The 22,123-nt window shown below is 41.0% G+C and overlaps 1 protein-coding gene across 10 annotated transcripts in view; it reads right to left on the bottom strand.

The window, feature by feature from the left end:
- The window catches only part of ADGRB2 (adhesion G protein-coupled receptor B2), a 666,055-nt gene that overhangs the window by 11,144 nt on the left and 632,788 nt on the right, over positions 1-22,123 (bottom strand). For 5 of the 10 annotated variants that reach the window (XM_077296045.1, XM_077296047.1, XM_077296048.1 and 2 more), the window contains 6 exons: positions 18,604-18,673; positions 18,237-18,303; positions 9,573-9,658; positions 6,272-6,367; positions 5,157-5,328; positions 1,097-1,192 (listed from right to left, as the gene is read on the bottom strand). In XM_077296045.1, the coding sequence (XP_077152160.1) occupies positions 1,097-1,192; positions 5,157-5,328; positions 6,272-6,367; positions 9,573-9,658; positions 18,237-18,303; positions 18,604-18,673 (587 nt within the window). The remainder of the gene's footprint in view (positions 1-1,096; positions 1,193-5,156; positions 5,329-6,271; positions 6,368-9,572; positions 9,659-18,236; positions 18,304-18,603; positions 18,674-22,123) is intronic. The other 5 variants (XM_077296046.1, XM_077296050.1, XM_077296051.1 and 2 more) reach the window with 1 other exon arrangement.

The raw sequence follows: 22,123 nt of genomic DNA, 5'->3' as shown, positions 1-22,123 counted from the left end.
CTATAAGCATAGAAACCGATGCTTCCTATATGGCTCTTGGGTGATTGTATATGTCGTGGCCACATGTGATTGGATTGGAGAAAGGGACGGCATGATTGGCCACTGCGAGAGACCTCGTCAGAGCAGGGGGGTAGGGCTTTTTTTATAAATGCCTGGCGTTCGTGCAGCCGCATGCGGCTCTCATCGTGGTCAATACATACAAAGTAGCAATGCTCCCATGTGTATTTAAAATATTAAGAAGCACAAAGAGATCATTATAGTAACCTACTGATGTGCCCACCAGCAATAATGGAGGGTGCTGAATATGTTATATTAGAGCATAAAGTAGGGACTGGATGAGACGCTGTTGCCAGTTAGCTAGTAGATGTATCGGTGTTAGATGTATCAGTTTTACATGAGATCAATATACTACTGACTGATTGCATGCTCTGCCACTGAGATTGAGGATTAGGTGATATACAATAGGAGTACTATTCCCCACACTCAAATATTTTGTTTGCACTGTATTGCTAGGTGTTAGAAAATATAAGTGAATTGAGCCATATGAATAGGGACTCTTTATTTGGTGGACCTTTGGATATTTTATTTACAGAGATAGTGCAATAATAACATAGGGCAATGTATTGGTTATAGGGACTTTGATGTTAAACATTGGGACAACTATATGGCTAAACATCATCTAAAGGGATATAGAATATAGTTCCTATAAGTGGATTTGCCAGTCAGAATTTCACATATAAAGTAAGTTACGGAACACATGGTCAGTCACTAGTTTATTTTTGTGTCTTATTAATGTCCACAGTATTACCCAAAAAACAACAAGCACCGCAGTGGATAGACTGTATAAAGCACGGTGGAAAGGCATTGGAATTTTAATCAATTTAATAAGTTGTATTTTATTGAATATTTAGTTCACCTCAGTCAGTGATATTTGCTTTGTTTTTTTTAAAAAAAGGATTTTCCCCAGTGTAATGTTTCTGGGTCATTCTGGATCAGTGAATTTATGACTAAAATCAGCCTATTCTCATGAATAAGACAAAACACTTTTGGAAAATTTCTTTAATGTTGCAGTTATATATTTTTTCCCTTGACTTACCATGATCTGGAGTTGACCATTCTTGCAGGAGTTTGGTGAATCTTCATTTTCATCACTGCGACACCCACCCATTTGGCATTTGACCACTTCTTGAACCTGAGGACATATGTAGAGAAACTACATTGAGAAAGAAATTTGCTATATTTCAATACCTCCATATTAATCCCTACAAAGTAAAACTACATGGATGCTAACTCTAGTTGATACAAATATTCCCACAATGCAGGTATTAGTATAGTTTTGTCTGCTTTATTATATTTATACATCATGTGCTTTTTGAAGTAGTATGATAAGGCACAAAGCTGGCACACGAGAGGCAGCTCTTTCTCTAACAAAAGCAACTTCCTTGGTTCAATTAGGATGTTGTCTGCCTTGTGATGGATCATCGACTGGAGGATCTGTAACACTCCAGGGTCCTTGTTGTTACAGTAGCATTGCTTTCCTCACGGGGAGAGTGATGTCACACTTGGAGGCAAGGGAAGATCTCTTATATCAAGTAACCACATACATGCAACATGTTCGCACTCCAGGCCAGAAGGGGGAGCTCTGTACCCGGTTTTCTGGGGAGCTGCTCGTGATATATATTCTGGCTGGAGGGGAAGTGAGAGAGTGGTCTGGAGCAGACAGTGGAGGAGGGAGCAGCCTGTCAGGAGGACAGGAAGAGAGCGGTCAGACATTGAGTGTCAGAAAGACTGAAGGGGTCGTGCAGCCAGAGTTGCTGCAGCTCCTGGGGAAAGAGAACTGAGAAGACAAGAACAGTTTGTAGAAAGTGTGCAGGAGAGCAAAGCACAGGAGTGTGACAACTGGGGAGGATAGCTGTGACTGGGCTACCTCCCTGCAGAGTGCAGATTCCCTGTAGCTGGAAGACCGAGGTTGTGTCGGACTCTATGAGGCACAGCAGAAACCGGCAGGACAGCTGGATTAGATATCATCTGTCCGCCCTAACACCCAGGAGGCACAGTGGCACATAGAGCCTGGGTCGTGATAGAGACCCTGTAAAAAGGCTCGAGCCACCTGTCATACGGGTTTGTGTCCCAACCTTCATGGAGGACAGAGGGGAACTGTGAGGACCTTACCAGAAGCCAAAGGCAGTAAGGGACTACAATACCACCGCGCTAAGAGGAAGGTTTTCATCTCCACCTGGCAGAGGGGACTCTGAACTTGCTTCCAAGCTGGCCGGACCCTACCTACGCCTGTGATCTGGTGCTCTGGACTGTGGCTGCCTGAAGAATACATTAAACCATGTAAAGAGACTGCAAACCTGTATCCTCCGTTCTTTACTGCACCATTCACCATCTTCACCTATACACCGGGAGCCCTGGGGACCTACTTCACCTGTGGGAAGTTATACCATCTGGCTGCCATAACATCACCCCAGGGGACCCCTTTAAACAGCGTCAGTCCCCACTGACCAAATACCACAGGTGGCATCAAAAACACAAACTTTATTCAAAACCCCTTTAAAGACATTCCCTTTAACATGGGTGCCCAGGGCCGCGGACCAGGTCGCCGCCACCGTGACATCCCCCTGTGAGTACTGGACCCAGTACCGAGTACCACGGGCCTGGCGGGTGACTCAGATCTCTAGCCTGAGTTGTGCAATCCCAAGATAATCCACAATTTCCTTTGAACAAAGAAGGAGGAATCTATTGTAGGGCACAATGCCACCACTGTAAAAGCTGACTTGTATAGCTGAGTTGTCATAGAAGGCTATTCTGGAGAGTCTGTCTATCAGGCCATTAAGGCACACCAACAACCTGTGCAAGAGCTGGTAGTTCCCAAAGTACCTTTTGCATATGGCTTATTAACCTATGTTCACACTTGCGTACCGGGGCTTTGCGGAGGGCTGCGTACTTCCTCCTTTAAGTTCATCCCACTTTTGCACTTCTTCCGTTTAGGTCCGCCTTCTTCTGCATGCATCCTGTGTACCTATCTTTAACATAGAGTACGTAGGGCATGCGGATGTATGCGGATGCATTGTTTTGACACGGCCACCGATAGCAAAACCCAGAAGCAGACTACTTTACCATTTAGTAGTTCATGAACTATTTCTTGGGGTTTACCCTATTGGGACATTCCAGGAACCCTGGCACCTTGTGAACTGCTTTATGGAGAGTGTATAGTTAGCCAGGAACCAACTTATTTTGGAAATTGACAGCATGTCCTCTCTGGATTTCTACAGTATAATCCACAGATAATTCAGAGAATATTCCATCTGGAACAGTCTGGAGATCGATGAATCTGTCTCTCAATAAAGTTTTCCACCAGTGTCTTCCCATCTAACTCCTTTCCCTATCTCCCAAGACTCATCACTGTGTGTAATACTTTAGTGTTTGTCTAGTTTCTATTTTACATATGCAGGAATATTAGTTTAGCATGTGGATGTTACAGTTTATTGTATGCTCCTTCTAAGCCGCCGTAGAGCCACAGTACATTATATGAATACTTATGACAAATAATTGCTAATAAACTTCATTAATCCATTTGAACCATTTGAAGAAAAGTGAGACAAATTAGTTCTCCTCCAGGAGAAAGACAGCTAAGACCGCCAACAGGTGGCACTGGAGAGACAGCTTTCTTTCTCCTGGAGGAGAGCTAATTTGCATTCTCATTTTTTGAAAGGAAAATTGCCTAGCATATAAGAATATAAGCCAGCTGTTGATCTCCATATGGAGAAATAGTATTTCCCCCAGACTCACATTAAGGCCTCTCATTCTAGCCAGGCATGCCCTGCTCTGGGCTCATGAGGAGCAAAAACTCTGAATTAGCTGTCTTTTGGGTCTATATACCTAGCCATGTTACAAGGCTCATTAAAGGATTGGTGTTAAAGAGCACCTGTCACCAAATTGGGGCTTTATATTTAAGAACATAGTGGGCAGCCTGGTTAATTTTCTAAATAACACGTATTATAAAAGAGGTCCCCAGGGTTCCTTATTTCCCTTTAAAGAACCCGACTTTCTACCAAAAGTCGGGTCAGATCTTCTGGGTTCTGGGATCCAATGCGGAACCGGATCGGCCAATATTCTGTGGCCCTCTTCGCTGTGATAGAGGGAGATGTTGCTATTTTCCCTAACCCAAAGCTTCTTTGTGCTTTACTAATCTGTTACTGAACGGTAACATTATTAGAGTCGTTACCTTTCTCTAGCAATAATTAAGAATACAGCAAGTACTGGTTTAGTGCAAAGATTGAAATCTCCCAAGATCTCACTTTTTCACAGCGAGGAGGGCTATGGAGCATTTTAGGATCCTGCTCTGCATGACTTGATCCTAAAACCTGAAAGTTCTAGCAAAAGTTGAGTCTTATAGGTGGACATTAGGGACACTTGGAACCTCACCAGTCTGAAGTTTCCCATTCTTTTCTTAAATAAAAAGGGCAGCCCCAGACTGGTAATAGGAACTAATTAACCTATTGAGTAGGCACCTCCAGTAGGTGGGCCTAGATAGACAGCACTCTTTCTCCTGGTGGATAGAAAATTTGCATTTCATGGCTTAAAGGACTTCTCATTCCAGGAGATACTCTTCAGTAAAAGAAACAGTTCCCTCGCCTCCCAGAATAAAATTGTTAGGCATTCAGAAAGATCTGCATTGACTCACATAAACCAACTTGAGAAATGGAAGGCTCCTACCCCAAAGACAAGAGGGCAGTAAGCTTGTTTATTACTTGTTCCATTATTCGGTAATGTTGCAGTTCCCATTGTAAGAAAGAGCCCTAGGCATATTCTCAACACCAATTGTGAAGTGGAACAAGAAAAACACAAAAGTATGTCACCTTTTTATGTTTCAAAGCGAATGCAGTGACTATGTCCATGGTAGGTAATTATAAAAATATGTTAAATTAGCACTAAATACGGAATGCACAAACACTACGAAATGTATAATAAAGCATGAGTATTTATCTTTTGTGAAAATCTTAGATCAGTTTAGCTACAGTACTTCATTATAAACTAGCACATTATTCCGATGTGCTATAAAGTGCTAATTATCAGAAGCGACAGTGTGATTTGTTTTCAAGGCATTGTAGGAAAGTAGAAAGTAAAGAGTATTAATGGAAAGTTCTCACCTCCCGGCGCAGGAAGCAGTGTACGGTAATGATCACACAACCTTGAACAGAATTGAATACTGCAAACAGGACTTGGAAGAGGATGGATCGACGGTCAGTCATAGCTAATACTGCAGACATCCAGGTGAGGGCCAGCAGAGGAAGGACCACGCAGGAGCTCCAGAGAGATGCCCTGTGTTAAGGGAGTGGAGACACGGTGCGAAAGAAGGGGTAAAGAAAGAAGAGGGAAGAGAGATATAGAAATAAGATAGTGGTGAAAAGACAGGCACGAGGAAAGACATGAATGATTGAAATAGGATAATAACAACATAAGTGGAATAATTGGAAATAAAAGTGTGTTAAAAAACAGAACCAAAAGCAATATAAAAAAGGAAATGTGCAACATAATGCAAGAAGCAAAAAGTACGTATGTCATGAAAAATGCAAAGTAAGAGAAGTTAGAAGGAAGAGACAGGGTTAAAGAAAATGGAAAGCCATAGCAAGCAAGTAACACAATAAAATGCGCAGTAGGATGATGGGAAATGCAAGTGGTGTGGGTAAGGAGAGATAAAAGATCAAGAATCCCAGGTTAGGTGTGTGCAGATGTACTCCTCTCAGTTTTCTCTTGTGAAGGCTTCTACAGCTTTATGGGATAAGTCTTATTGTCTCAAGGTAGTGCGGAGAGGTGAGGAAAAGAAGAGTTACTGTAGTTGTCACCATGGGTGACATGCAGATAAAAGGGTGGAGAGGGCCTTTATTTCTACAGATAAGCGGGTACGTGTGGGAGAACAAGAGACTAGGGACAGGCACATTAATTCAGCACTTCAGTACAGGAAAGACATCACGCTGTGCAGGTGACAAATGACATACAGTGAGTCCCATACCAATACGATGGGAAATATTCCATTCTCAAAGGAGAATAATAAAAAGAAGCCTTCATCTTTGAACCTGAATGAGGCAGAAGACCTTGGTTTCTATATGTTTTAACACTACACTGCCACAGATGACATTGCATGACGGTGCACATCTATAGAAAAGTATTAATGTGTATGTTTGCATGCTTTTATATGTGTGTATTATGTGCAATGCTTTTGTGTAGCTGAAGGAAGGAAGAAGGAGAGGAGAAAAAAACTAACACAGCATTGTTGGCAGTAGCTGCGGATAGATTTGCGCTGGGCAACACTCCACATGTGGAACATATCAGCGGCAGGTTCCTGCAGGATATCTCAATTCTGCAACACCACATCACAACAAGCCAAGACCATGCAGAATAGTGAAGATTTAGTGAAAAAACAAAAGAACCAGAGGGAAAAATAGAAATATTTTATAGCAAGGTAAAGAATTGCAGAATGTTGGGTCCAAAAACACAAATGCAGATAGATTGGCGGATAAATAGATTTTTTTTATATATATATAGTAAAATTAAAAAGGTGACACAAAAACACAAAGGCACATAACACATATTGTTTGTGTTTTCATGCAAAAAAAAAGTAATTTTATGCATGCATAAAAGAAGACACATTTACACATCAATATAAAATCCATCATACAGAATTAGAATACATGGGGGATGAAGGAGGTCGGGTTGGTAGGGAAAGACAGGAAGGCGCAGATATGAGGAATACAGAGACAGAAGGGAAAAGCCATGGGGCGGAGGATAGGGCACACAAGAAAGAGATAATAGAGCGAAGATGGGAGAGAGAAATAAAAGGAAGTGTGTTAGATCAGCTCTGAACCGGCAGGAAGGCAGAACCTGGTTAGCATGAGATGGATACAAGGAAGGGGAACCTCCATCACCTTTACCCCGAAATTTGTATTTTGGCTTTGACCATCTGTGTCTCTCTCCAGATACTGTACCCCCCATATAACCAGTCATGTCATCCAACAATATCTGGAGAGAAACTTCTATACTTTCTAGTACACAATTGAATTATGCTTTTTGTATCAAATGTAACTGCATAAATGACCTGGGATCTGTGATCCATGACTAGCATTTCACTGCAGGGGGATGGTACATTGCATCTACACACAGCGACACACAGTTACACACACAAACACAGGACATACATTTAACAATTACAATATGAACTTTTTCTGCAAGTGTGAATCTGCACATTTCTTTCATAAGCAGTGTAATCTATTCACACCTCAGGAACATGCCCACTACATATCATTAAGCATCTCCGCACATCTTATCAGGTTTTTCCAGGCTTTAGCTAAAATTCTGCAGTCAATCTTTGTGACTGCTGAATCCTGACAGTGTGCAATACATACACTATCGGGATTCTGCTCTGTTGCCTCCTCGAGCGCGGTCACGTGACTGCAAGCAGTTGAATAGTAGTTTCTCATCCACTTCTCTCAATAGAATATTGAGAGAAGCAACAAATATACCAAAAAAGGTCTCGAGGGCCCACTAATCACTAGTAGACCCCCAAGGACTCTTTTGATGTCTTTATTGTAATTGAATCAATTCCTTTCCCAGGTCTCAATTATATCATTCTACTCATTCAGTTACTGAGAGAAGCAGAAAAAGATGCTAGTCGGCGTGTGACAGCAAATTGTAAATCACATTTAGGGTGCAGTCAGACGGCCGAATGACAGGAACAACAATCTAATCGCAGCTGTTCGGCAGCTCTCCTGACAGGGGCCTGACAGCTACATCAAAATACATGCTATCATGCTCGGGTCAGGAGAGCTGCCGGCCAGTCCGAGCAATGCGATGTGATCGTCGTCCGTGTTATACGGCCGTCTGACTGCGCCCATAATGTCATATAATATAATGCAATATTATAATGTTTCAACATTGCACAATGACAGGATTCAGCAATCTGCATTCTCAAAGAGTGACTACAGAGGTTGAGCAGAAGCCTGGAAAATCAATATAATGACTAAGTGAATGAATAGATAAGCAGGGATATGGGCTATGCATTATCAATAAAATATGTTATATAACCAGGAAGTTCACTGCTAAACTGTCCCAACAAATGGCATGCCCATCCAAACCCACAACTGTATATGTGCCGCTTTGATGTATGTCTTTGGACATTATTACTTAATCAATGTCCTTGCCCAGAGTATTTATAATATGACTAGATTTTATCTTGTTCTTGATGAAAAACAGGACAAAGACTGGGCATGCATACTTAATTCCTTTCAGTATTTACGGGCACTTGGTTGGAAAACTCATGTGTGGTGAACCGCTAAGCCGCCGAAGATGCCATGCCTTTGTAAGGATGCTAAAAATGCTAGTAAGGCAGTTCTACATGCTGCCATGGTTAGCCTTCACGTTTGCTCAGTGGGGGATGTACACTGCATGACATTATTAGGGCTATATGTTGAACACTACCGCCAAGTGGTTAAGATTTCCTACATGATAATGGATTGAAATAGCCAGTGATCCAATTAGCAGCTCCATCACCATCCAAGGTTCTCGCAGATATATCTTCATCACCATTTATTGGAAGGAGTTGGAAGGTGATAAGAATTAGACTAATTAAGAGTGTTTTAAGGGACCTGATATAAAAGAAGCCATACCTTTTATTACTAATTTTATAGCTTACTAATTAGATATATTAACACGCATTAAAACCGAGTTATAAAGCGTTATGCCGTCACCTATAGTCTTCATACACTTATGGTGAGTAGCAAACACCGAATAGTGTCAGATTCTGAAAACACCTCAAACTTTGATAAATTAAGAAAAAATAATCTAATGTGAAATAAAAAAATCTAAGAAAAGCACTAAAATACTAGTACCTTTGTTTGGTAATCTTACAGCCATGGGCATCTAGAAAATAGCCTTAAAAGTTGGCACTACCAGCACCCGGTGAGCAGCTATCAATTATCTGAATGATAGGAGGTACAGTGCAGTAGTAGAGAGGACTATGGGGCGATGCTGGTATTTTGGGGGGTGCTGGTACATGCAATATAAAAAAGCAGAACTATTACAGCTAGATAAAGGAGCGAGTGCACTTACTTTAAGTGTTATACTATTATGAGACATTTTTCAGATGATTTCTGAAGTTTATTCAGCAATTCTATCAAAGAAAAATGATTAGATAATACTCCCCGCACATCAATCTGCCTATGAACTAGAAAAATTGTGTTGGCAGGAGAAACGCGTAGCCCTAAATTTGCAGTTTGGAAGGATTTTCATTGTGCACATGTGGCAAATACTGCTTTCACCACTGACTTCATACCCATAGTTGAAAGTTCCTCTAAACTGTAACTTATGCCCTTTAACAAGCAGTGCAGATACACACCAACAACATAGACAGACGCTAACATTAGGAGGATACAAAAATGACCCTTACTTCAATGCACAGATTGCAAGATAGACCCAAAAACGTAACACATGGAGGAATATGTCCGAACATATAGAGCAGGAACAAAATGCAGGTTGTGATGCTTTTCTGGAAAACAGAGACGTTCACTCACCCGGCTCTCTGCTTTTTGGACTTGTCTGATATACCGTCCCGTGACATTAGTTTGTTGAAGACAATTATGCCAATCAGCATATTCACCTATGAGACAAAATGTGAATATCTATAAAGAACAAATCCATGAAATGTACCTTTGTAAAAAGCATAAGGGTACAACTGATCTATACAATGGACACAGACAGACGAGGTCCCTGTGCAAGAACAATATATGGGTCCCTTGCAGTCCAATGATAATGTACAATTCCATTTGTTTTGGAGATGGGAAGGGCCTCCTTATCTCTTGGGCCCTTGTGTAGCTTCACAGGTTGCAGCAATGGTATGTCCGCCCCTGGGTCTGTGCTGCTCAGTTCAGTCATTTGTGGACTTCAGGTGTCAGCGTGCCACACATTGTAGATTCATATCTCTAAAAGTAGCTACATTTTTATTTCCTAATCCTTTCTAAATGTGTGTAGTGCATTAAAATACTTGCTGATCTGTCATCTCCATTTTGCAGCACCGAACCGCTCCACTTCTAGACCATGTGAACTCCACTTAGAGTAATCGGCTCACACAATGTAAGTCTGTGGAGATCTTTTCCGCGTATCATAGAATTACATTGGGAAAGCAGCTACCGCCCCACACAGTGGACCCTGTGTCAGTTCACAAAGCTGAAGAGCAGTCAAGAGGTCCAGAAGAGTTCCTGAGTTGTGCTATAAACCGGAGAACGCAGCAGTCATGGAGTATTTTAATGCACTTGAACTACACATACATTTAGAAGGCATTAGTGAATACAAATTTAGCTGGGACTGCTTCTTTAAGGTGATAGTTTTAAGGAACTGTCATTGTGTCATTGGCTTTATTGGGTGACTAGTAGAGATGAGCAAACCTGAACTGTAAAGTTCGGGGTCGGTACCGGACAACTAGTGACCGATGCTGAATTCTGAACATGGACTTATCCTGGAAGTCCGTCTTTGTGTTCGGAGTTCCGGGAGAACAGAGAGTGAGAGAGAAATAGATATAGAGATATTTTCCAGCTTCAAAGTTCGGATCCCTTTTGATTTCCATAGGGTTCAGGTTCTAGTTCAAATTCAGGTACAGTTGTGGTACCCAAAGCGAACTTTGGACTAAAGTTCAGGTGAACCCAATGAACCTGAGCTTCCACAGGTCTGCTTATTCCTAGTGACTATGACTTGTAATCATTTGCAGTGGATGAAACTTTTTAGCTCTTGCAGGAGCTTATGTGTATAAGAAAAACATAGCTGAACAAGAGCAGGTGCAGGGAAGAGCAACAAAGGTTATTAAGGGAGACAAATTATCAATCTTGGGGTTATTCAGTTTGGAAAAATGAAAGGTTAGGTGAGATCTTATTACCATGTACAAATAGATGAATGAACAGGACAGAGATCTTCCTAATGATATTTATAGACTGTGAGGCAGTGACCCCTGTTACAGCTAGGGGGAGCTATTTGTGCTTTCCAGAATGCGCACAGTGGCGTAGAGAGGCCATGAGAGCGTATTGCAGTCACAGGTGTAGCTTTGATTAGAAAGGTGAAGCAGTGACTGATTAAAAGCCCTGTAGTATTGTAATGTGAATATATAAAATGGCTATTTTGAGTCCATTTTGAAATATACTGAATGCATTCAGACCATTACAGAGCAGCATTTCTTGTAATACATTTACAGACAGACAATGCTCATTGTGACACAATCTTGAGAACTGTTTATTTATTGTCTGAAGACCTTTGAGGTTACAAACAGTTTTAAGTTTGTTTGTTATTGTAAAACAAGGTTTATTTAACCTCTGTCACTGGTAGTTTTATCTAACCCTTGTGGGCTTTTATGTATCTATGGGTTTATGGCCCATTGTCTGATGATTCCATGGTATCTCAGTCTCATCCCACCTTGAAAGCTGGCCACTTGAAGGGCAGGATGAAACCAGTTACACATAGTGAAAATCACTATATAAGACCAGAGAAACATGACTAAGACAGAAGCATAAGCTGGTGTACCTGTACTTACATGTACAGTGTTGTGATACCTGCATAAGTGGGGACGCCCGTGCAGTGTTGTGAATTTTCCAGGGGTTCTCTGTCTTGGTGTTGCTTCTCTGATTTTCCAGACGGATGATGTTTAAAAGCTCCTTGGTGATGGATGATGTGAGTATATGTACTTAATCATTATATGTATTTAATCCTTATATGTACTTAATCATTATATGAATTTAATCCTTATACTGTATGTACTTTGTATCTTAAAATATACAAAGGTGTATGCAATCATACTATTCAATCATATTATTCCTTTAATTTTGTACTTTGAAATAAAATTGCGTTATATCGCAAGTAGTAGCCTTCTTTAAAGCCGTATCCGAACCTTAGTGTTAAAAATTTGGCAATACAAGTATAGGGAGATGTGTGTCAGTGTTGGTCTTGAAAGCGACAGAGCAGTTGTCTGCAGAGCACTCCCTGTGTGAGGCAACACAGGGGCAAGAGGAACCAAAGAGACTGACATCCTGCGTCTTGAGTTGTATTTATTTACCTGGCTGCGATCCGGAGGATACAGTGTGCTGTGCACTGCGTGAGAAAAGAGACTTGGTCCCAGCGTTTGGTCGCCCAGGGAAACTGGACAAAGGGAAGTCCGGCCTGTCTAGGGAGTGCAAACTAAAGCCGTGTACTATGTATTCTAATAGACTGTGTGAAGTAACACATGAAAGGAACGTTTTCTTTTGAACTTGCTTGGGTCACTGCCGTTTCACTGTGTATGGTGCTGCCGCTACATTACATTTGGTGGAAAGAATGCAGGCCGTGTGAATTAAGGCATACCCCAGAGAGTGCTGCAGATCGCTGTGCAAGTCTGCTGGAGAAATGGAGGAACGTTTGGAGGTTGTGCTCAATCAGCAAGGCTTCAGCAAGAGGCACTGCAGTTTCAGCGGTCGCAGCTAGAGGTTCTGCAGCAGCAAGAGCAGCAGTTACAGCAGCAGGAGCTGCAGTTGCAGCAGCAGCAAGATGTGCTGCAGTGAAAGCTAGCAGAGCTTCAGCATGGTAAAGAGGAGACCCCTAAGGTGAGGGGCGATCAGCAGAGTCATGAAGAGACCCCAAAGGTAAGGGGCGATCATTGGGTGTACCAGTGGTCCTATGTAGAGTCTCGATCCGCCAGGTCTCAGGCAAATGACTTGTTGCAGTTGGTGGAGGACAGGCTCCAGCCTGAGTTCTTTTCCCATTAGAGATGATGGAGAGAATAATGGCTGACCGGATGGTGAGGGCTCTGCTGGCCACCAAGCAGTGTTGGGTCAGGCTGAGGGACCTAGGCACCCTGGAACTGCTGATAGAGTTGATTGAATGGTATAAACCCACTAAGGACATTGTACCAGAGCCTGGGCATGGGACTAGTAACTGTTCGGTAACATCTAAGCCCATGGACTGCGGGAACACTTGCCATGAGTTTATGTGTGCCCAGCCAGTCTGTATCATCACTACGGGCATGGCCGGCAGCGAACCACGATTTTGCCTGGTACTTGTGAATGGGTGCTGAACAGAGGCTCTTCTGGACACGGGGAGTAAAGTGACTCTGGTTCATAGGTCCCTTGTTGCCGGGGACAACCCCAAAGGACCGAAAGTGGAGGTGATGGGTATCCATGGGGAAATCCGTGAGTACCTGACCGCCGAGGTTAATTTTTCCACACCATGTGGGGACATTAAACATGTGGTGGGAGTGGCAAAGACCCTTCCATATGGGACTGTGTTGGGGAGAGACTTGCCCCTCTATGCAGAGCACTCCCTGTGTGAGGCAACACAGGGGCAAGAGGAACCAGAGACTGAGACCCTTCGTCTCGGGCTGTCTTTTGTTTACCCGGCTGTGATCTGGAGGATACATAGTTACATAGTTATTAAGGTTGAAGGAAGACTTTAAGTCCATCTAGTTCAACCCATAGCCTAACATGCCCTAAGATGTTGATCCAGGGGAAGGCAAAAAAACCCCATGTGGCAAACAGTAAGCTCCACCATGGGGAAAAAAATTCCTTCCCGACCCCACATACGTCAATCAGACTAGTTCCCTGGATCAACGCCTTATCAAGGAATCTAATATATATACCCTGTAACATTATACTTTTCCAGAAACGTATCCAGTCCCCTCTTAAATTTAAGTAATGAATTACTCATTACAACATCATACGGCAGAGAGTTCCATAGTCTCACTGCTCTTACAGTAAAGAATCCGCGTCTGTTATTATGCTTAAACCTTTTTTCCTCCAGACGTAGAGGATGCTCCCTTGTCCCAGTCACCGGTCTATGATTAAAAAGATCATCAGAAAGGTCTTTGTACTGTCCCCTCATATATTTATACATTAACATAAGATCACCCCTTAGCCTTCGTTTTTCCAAACTAAATAGCCCCAAGTGTAATAACCTATCTTGGTATTGCAGACCCCCCAGTCCTCTAATAACCTTAGTCGCTCTTCTCTGCACCCGCTCTAGTTCAGCTATGTCTTTCTTATACACCGGAGACCAGCACTGTGCACAATATTCTAAGTGTGGTCGAACTAGTGACTTGTATAGAGGTAAAATTATGTTCTCCTCATGAGCATCTATGCCTCTTTTAATGCATCCCATTATTTTATTTGCCTTAGTAGCAGCTGCCTGAAACTGGCCACTGAATATGAGTTTGTCATCCACCCATACACCCAGGTCTTTTTCATTGACGGTTTTGCCCAGAATTTTAGAATTAAGCACATAGTTATACATCTTATTACTTCTACCCAAGTGCATGACCTTACATTTATCCCCATTAAAGCTCATTTGCCATTTATCAGCCCAAGCTTCTAGTTTACACAAATCATCCTGTAATATAAAATTGTCCTCCTCTGTATTGATTACCCTGCAGAGTTTAGTGTCATCTGCAAATAATGAAATTCTACTCTGAATGCCCCCTACAAGGTCATTAATAAATATGTTAAAAAGAAGAGGGCCCAATACTGACCCCTGTGGTACCCCACTACTAACCGCGACCCAGTCCGAGTGTACGCCATTAGTAACCACCCTTTGTTTCCTATCCCTGAGCCAGCTTTCAACCCACTTGCACATATTTTCCCCTATCCCCATTATTCTCATTTTATGTATCAACCTTTTGTGTGGCACCATATCAAAAGCTTTTGAAAAGTCCATATACACTACATCTACTGGGTTCCCTTGGTCTAGTCCGGAACTTACCTCTTCATAGAAGCTGATCAAATTAGTCTGACATGATCGGTCCCTAGTAAACCCGTGCTGATACTGGGTCATGAGGTTATTCCTCTTCAGATACTCCAGTATAGCATCCCTTAGAATGCCCTCCAGGATTTTACCCACAGTAGAGGTTAAGCTTACTGGCCTATAATTTCCGAGTTCAGTTTTTGTCCCCTTTTTGAATATTGGCACCACATTTGCTATACGCCAGTCCTGTGGTACAGACCCTGTTATTATGGACTCTTTAAAGATTAAAAATAATGGTCTATCAATGACTGTACTTAATTCCTGCAGTACTCAGGGGTGTATCCCACCCGGGCCCGGAGATTTGTCAATTTTTGTGATTTTTAGACGCCGCCGTACTTCCTGCTGGGTTAAGCAGGTAACATTTAATTGGGAATTTTTATCACTAGTCATATTGGCTGCCATGGGATTTTCTTTTGTAAATACTGATGAAAAAAAGTCTTTTAGCATATTGGCTTTTTCCTCATCCTCATCCACCATTTCACCCAGACTATTTTTAAGGGGGCCAACACTATCATTTTTTAGTTTCTTACTATTTATGTAGTTAAAGAATATTTTGGGGTTATTTTTGCTCTCTCTAGCAATGAGTCTCTCTGTCTCAGTCTTTGCTGCCTTGATTTGCTTTTTACAGAATTTATTTAATTTTTTGTATTTATTTAATGCCTCCTCACTACCTACTTCCTTTAATTCTCTAAATGCTTTCTTTTTGTCACTTATTGCACCCCTTACAGCTTTATTTAGCCATATTGGTTTCCTACTATTTCTAGTATGTTTATTCCCATACGGTATATACTGTGCACAGGTCCTGTCCAGGATGCTAATAAACGTCTCCCATTTTCTTTGTGTATTTTTATGCCTCAGGATATCGTCCCAGTTAATTGCACCAAGATCCTCTCTCATCCATTGGAAATTTGCCCTCCTGAAGTTTAGTGTCCTTGTCACCCCTCTACTACACATCTTATTAAAGGAGACATGAAAACTTATTATTTTGTGATCACTATTCCCCAAGTGACCCCCAATCCTTATGTTTGATATGCGGTCTGGCCTGTTGGTTAATATTAGGTCTAGCAGTGCCCCCCTTCTTGTTGGGTCCTGAACCAGTTGTGAAAGGTAATTGTCTCTCATAGTTGTCAAAAACCGATTACCTTTACTGGAACTGCAGGTTTCTGTTCCCCAATCTATTTCAGGGTAGTTGAAGTCCCCCATAATAATGACTTCTCCTTGAGTCGCAGCTTCATCTATTTGCTTTACGAGGATATTCTCCATTGCTTCCATTATTTTGGGAGATATAGCGTACTGTGCACTGCGTGAGTAAAGAGACTTTGTCCCGGCATGCGATCACCCAGGGAAACTGGACAAAAGGAAGACCAGCCTGTTTAGGGACTGGAAACTAAAGCCGTGTACTATGTATTCTAATGGACTGTGTGAAGTAACACATTAAAGGAACGTTTTGTTTTGAACGTGTTTGGGTCACTGCCATTTCACTGTGTACGGTGCTGCCACTACATTACAAGACATAGATCTGCAATGGTGGCAGAGTGGTATCCTCTACGTCTAGAGGAAAGAAGGTTTAATCATGACCAGAGATACAGACTCTTTATTGTAAGAGTAGTGACTGAGAGTATGAAACTCACTGTCACATGGTTTATTCACTGAAGAAGTTCGAGGAGAGCCTGGATGCCTTGAAAAATATAATATTACAGGTTATGGTCACTAGATTCTGTAATGGGACGTTGATCCAGGGAAGTAGTCTGATTTCCTTTTGTGGATAAGGGAAGACATTTTTTTCATTGTTGTATAGGCTTCTCACACGTAAAAGAGAAAATACATAGAGTCTTCAGCTTACTGAATTTTAAGATAATATTTGATGTCAGAGGCAAGGTGTAAGGTCTTTAATGGTTGTAAGTTTTACAGTATGTACGTTGAATTTTAAAATTTGCCAGAATTCATTTTTTGTAAAACATAAAGAGGACTTTTCTCAAATACATGTCAGTAAGTCAGATTATTTCCTTCAGTATTACAGGGTTTCTTCTCTGGGAAATACGAACTATGAAGAGAGGAGCTGATTGTGTTCATCATCAACATGGCAAATTGGAGCTTTGTGCTCACATCTGGCAAGATGGTGCCTGTTTCACTGTTTTGCCACCTTGATGGATGGTAGAATACAAAGGAGGAATCAATTTATTGACTAAATGAAAATCAGATGAAAATGTGCCTTACTTTACCTCTAACCTGCAGCATAAATTTCACCTCATGCAGAATATTGTTAGTCATTAGGCATGTAATATGTTCCTGTATGTTATGAAGCCCAGATTAACGACAAGGACACAGATGCTTCTAAGGGTTAAGATGAGGACAAAGTGGCATCTAAAGGGTCTATCTACGGAAATATTTGGTTGTAATGGTCAATATGCTAAAAGAACCAGCTGTCTGTATTAATCTGAATCTCTAACTATATACTGTACACAGATATACACTGGAGGCTGTGACAGGATTTTCTTCAGTTGCTGTTTGCAGCCTCCTCCTCCTTCTGCTGCTCCATAATACACAGGAATCCATCTTATATTGCCTTTTTATAACACAATTCAGAGTGAAGAAGACAAGCAGAAAGACAACATATCTTCCCTGTGTTTCCATGCTCAACACTCCTAGTCTCCCCCACACAGTGGTATTTTGATGTCCAGAATCAGGAAGTCTCACAGAGCTGTCAAAATAGTGAGACCAGGAAACTTCAATCTTTCATAGAAGGCCTGAACTTTTATCCAAATCAGACACCATTTTTTTAGCTTTCCTAATTACATATGTTTGAGAAAACTAAAATATTTTGGTCTTTTTTTTCCAGGAAGTGAAGGGTCCTCCATAAGGGCTACTTTTTGTTCTCTTCCTTAATTGATCTAGTAATCATGTTGTGCTGAGAACATATGATTATTTAAGATAATTATTGCAAAATTGCAAAAATATGTATAGATGTTGCCCTTGACAGCCAGATCATTTACTTGTTTCATTACATGAGTCTAGTTAGTGTAGACACATGCCTTATTGAGAAGCAAGATGGTAGAACACTGTTATTAATTTATTCTCATATTTTCAAGAGGAGTAACAGATGATTAAAAACACAATGCACAGCTAAAAAAAAGGTCAAACATTGTAATTCCATGGGGAATGAAAGTATTGCATAGACATGTCAGGAGTGGTGTCAGGTCCTTTTGAAGAAATAATAACAGAGCCTTGAATAGATGCTATGGTGATCAAAGCCAGTTTTGAGAAATAATGGTCACCACAGTCTAAATGTTAAAATTGACATAAACTAGTGCAGCAAAGTAATCAGAGACACGTTCAGGATATGGTTTAAACACTACCTGTGGTGACAAAATATACTCTTCAATAGGTAGAGTTTTCCCTATATAGAGTTATATAAAAAAGATTCAGCTTACCAGAACAATAACCGCTGCTGGTCCCACAAAGGCATACAATAGCCCCCCTTCCAAAGACAGCCAGCAGCTGTAAGTCACAGAAACAAAACATTGATAGTGATAAAGAGGCAAAATATTGAAATGTAAAACTATTTAGTCATTTACTCTGTATTATCATATTCTGTAGGAAGAAGATTAGAAATTAAATACAAACTGTAGGGAATGTTCATGTTGGTATAAGGGTCATCACCATGCTATGTCGTGCAGGAATGTAGCGCATGGGATGTCAACCAGACATTATTATTAAAGTAATTTGGAAATAATTTTAAGTATGAATACACAACAATTACTACCTACAAAGAAGATCAGACATCAAACATTGACTCACTAATGGGGGGTTCCATATCCTTTTGTTCTGGTAAAGCCAACAGAAACTGCAACCACAAGAGCTGGTAACCCTGAGGAAAGGAACGCACAGTAAATATCAATGTAACAAATGAAACATATTTTACAATTACATGTGTAGTGATTCAGGCTGAAAAAAATGTCATAAAAAAACATACTTGATTCTGTTTTCTCACTGTCAACTACATTGCCAACGACAGGTAACGTTAACAACAATGAATATTTTATGACAATGGCACCTGTATTAATGTCATGACTGATGGTATATCATCGAAGTATAGACTCCTCAAACAGATGATGTCCTGTGTTCTCTGGCACCAAGACATAAGGACAAAGTTCTTTACACTTGGACTTGTTTTTCCAGAAAGTACCACAGATGCTTGATCAGCTTTAGACCTGGGAGGCCAAGTCGAAACCTTGATCTTTGTCTTGTTCCTCAAACTATTTCTAAAAATCTTTTCCTTGAGGCAGGAGCATTATTTTCTAAAAGAAGCCATTGTAGCCAATTGTGATGAAGAACGCATCGCTTGCAATTAAGTAACATCTACATAGCATGGATCAAAGTTTCCCAGCATGATGTTGTCCAGTTAGAGCTCCATGTGGTCCTATTTATCATTATACCTGACAATGGCTTAAATGTAAAAGCCAAAACGTGTTGTATCATGCAATAAATGTGATCGTCATGGAATCAAATACTGGAATATTTATTGGTCCGGATATATTTCATCAATCCATGGAATGTCACCAGCATGAACTTCTTTGCAGTAGTGATTGTCCAGATCATGACAATGTCTTCACCAGCATACCTTTTCCCATAGTGCTTCTTGGTGCCATCTCTTCTACAATGTCTCCAAAGATGCATGCACGCACAGGATGGGCCACATAATGTAAAGAAAAACATGATACATTGTACCAAACCAGCACTTTCCACACTTAAAAATGAATGTGGGCATGGCCATAACCTTGCTCTCGGTTTGCCAATTGTCCATTAGGCATGTACTAAAATCAACATATTGGAACATTTCACAAGACCTTTAGGTTTGGAGATGTTCAGATACATTCTTCTAGCTATTACCATCTGGCCCTTGTCAATGCTTCCCAATCCCTTACACTTGCTTATTTACCTGCTTTCAACATGTCTACTCAATACCGCTTACTGGCTGTCTATCCTATGACAGGTGTCATTGTGATGAAATAAGCAAGGTTATTCACTTCATCTGACAGTAGTTTTAATGTTTTGCATTTATCAATGGCTATATTTGGAATGCTCATAACGTTTTGTTGAAATAACACATTTTGAATGTCCATCTACAGGAAGTGTTCCCTTCAAGTGACAAATATATCATGGGTTAATAATGAAGCAATGTCTTTTGCACGCTTTTGCACCAGATTCATAAAATGGATTTTGCCAGAATTATGCCAATAAACTGCTGGTAAATTTGTTTGCAACTCGTAGTTTTGCAATTTTGTTTAACTTTTAGCATCTTCATGCCAGCTATGCCAATTTTTAAAAAAGTTAGTGGAGCTTAGTAAAGAGGGAACATGGTATAGCGTGGCCAATGTTAGGTTGGTCTGCAAGTCAGACCATCAGGGATATTGGATGGTTGCCTGATCATGAGATCGTTCACCATATTTATGCCACATAGGTGGTGTAAAATAGGTCCTACGCATGGCAGCTGAAAGATGAGCCAGATTCATTAAAGGCAGTCTGTCTGCAGAGAATGAATGTGCAAACCAAGTACATTCGTTTGGTGCACCATTGGCATTGCCAAACATTTAAAGAGGTTGTCCACTACTTTCACATGATGACCTATCCTTAGGACAGGTCATCAATGTCTGATCTATGGTGAGCCACCATCCGGCACCCCCACAGATCAGTAGTTATTTGAGTCGGCAGCGGTGGCCGCCGGCCAGGAGTACTCACTTGCCGAGCTTCTCTGTCTACTTGTAGTGGCTGGAACAGGGTATTGATTTGAATAGGAGGCGGATGTTAAGTATCAAGCCTCGGCTACTACCAGAAGCCAGAGAAGCATGGAAAGTGAGTAATTCTAGCCGCTGCCGACACCGATACCAAATGATCGGCGGGGTTGTCAGACCCTGGACGATCAGACATTGATGACCCATCCTAAGGAGTGGACAACTTCTTTAAGTGCACCTTCCCAACTACTTGTTTTTCTTTTATCTCTGCCCTCCCCCCTTTTCTCTGATTGACATCTCCAGATTTATAGAGCTAGAGAAGGTTGGAGATAGATGGAAATAAAAGTAGTCGAGAAGGTGCACTTAAATGCTTGGCCACGCTGAGTGTGCAACGAGCGCCTGTACTTGGTTTGAACAGTCATTCTGTGCTGTCAGAGTCCCTTTAAGAGATCAATGTATCATAATAATGAATTTGGAGCATCTTACTCCAGAGCAACCTTCATCAAGATCTGCATGAAAAATGCTAGTCTTGATGAATTCTGGCCAAACTGTGCAAATGTATACATAAGGATGCCATATATTGGAATTTGTCTGCCCATAGACTTGTATTGTAAAGAGACAAAAGATACGGCGGCATATCATTTACATAGGTGTATAGTAATGTAGCAAGCTAGGTACAAGCTTCAGTACGATCTTAAGATTCGAGCCTGTCAAGTATATGCCAACAGGACAGTGTTTTGCATATGTTAGACACCTATGAGAATGTCACTGGATACATTGGCATACATTGTTTTAGCTTACAAATCTATACATCAATGGAATAGGTCAAAAATGATGTGAACAGTGCATGAAGGAAACAGTCTGCTTTCTAAAATATGTCCATGAAAATGACATAACACAGTAGCACCACACGCAATATTGTAATCCTGTCGCTGACAAGTTGGTGCCTGTAACATCTGTACGTTTTGTTACTGTAAGTAAAACTTGTGCGTACAATGAAAATGTCATTTTCAAGTCTTATGCAGTACCTCGATATAGCAGCAGCATGCTCATTGCAAGAAACATTCAATTATTGCTGTTTTTGGAGTGAAAATAAAATAAAATTAAATTAATAAATCTATAATTCTTGGGGGAATCAATTTTGCCTTAATCCAAATATGTGCACAAAAATCAGTCAATAAGAGACAAAAAGGAATTCCAGTCAAAAAAATCATATAATTTACCAATATGATATGTAATATATATTACAATACCACAGGTTACAGTATATTTGGTTGGAGCTGTCATTAATAAGGAATCTGCCGCCTAATCTGATATCTGAAGTTTTCATAAAATCACTCTTATCAGCAGGAGATTATCATTAAAGGACTAGTAATTCCTGCTGCCATGTAGTCCTCCATATTCATGGACTCTGTATAACCCCGCCCCATCACTGTTTGGCAGATTTCTGCCTATGCAGTGTACATAGAAAGCTGCCAATCAGAGCAGGTGGGCGGGATATACAGAGCTCAACATTCAGAGAACTGGTAGATCTGCAGCACATAAAACAGTGAGCTATCAAAACTGAAGCAAGCAGCCCATGTAAA

The sequence above is a fragment of the Ranitomeya variabilis genome, chromosome 3 (assembly GCF_051348905.1).
Source record: "Ranitomeya variabilis isolate aRanVar5 chromosome 3, aRanVar5.hap1, whole genome shotgun sequence".
Classification (NCBI taxonomy): Eukaryota; Metazoa; Chordata; class Amphibia; order Anura; family Dendrobatidae; genus Ranitomeya; species Ranitomeya variabilis.
The sequence above is the reverse complement of the archived record's forward strand: the minus strand, read 5'-3'. Positions and strand labels throughout refer to the sequence as shown.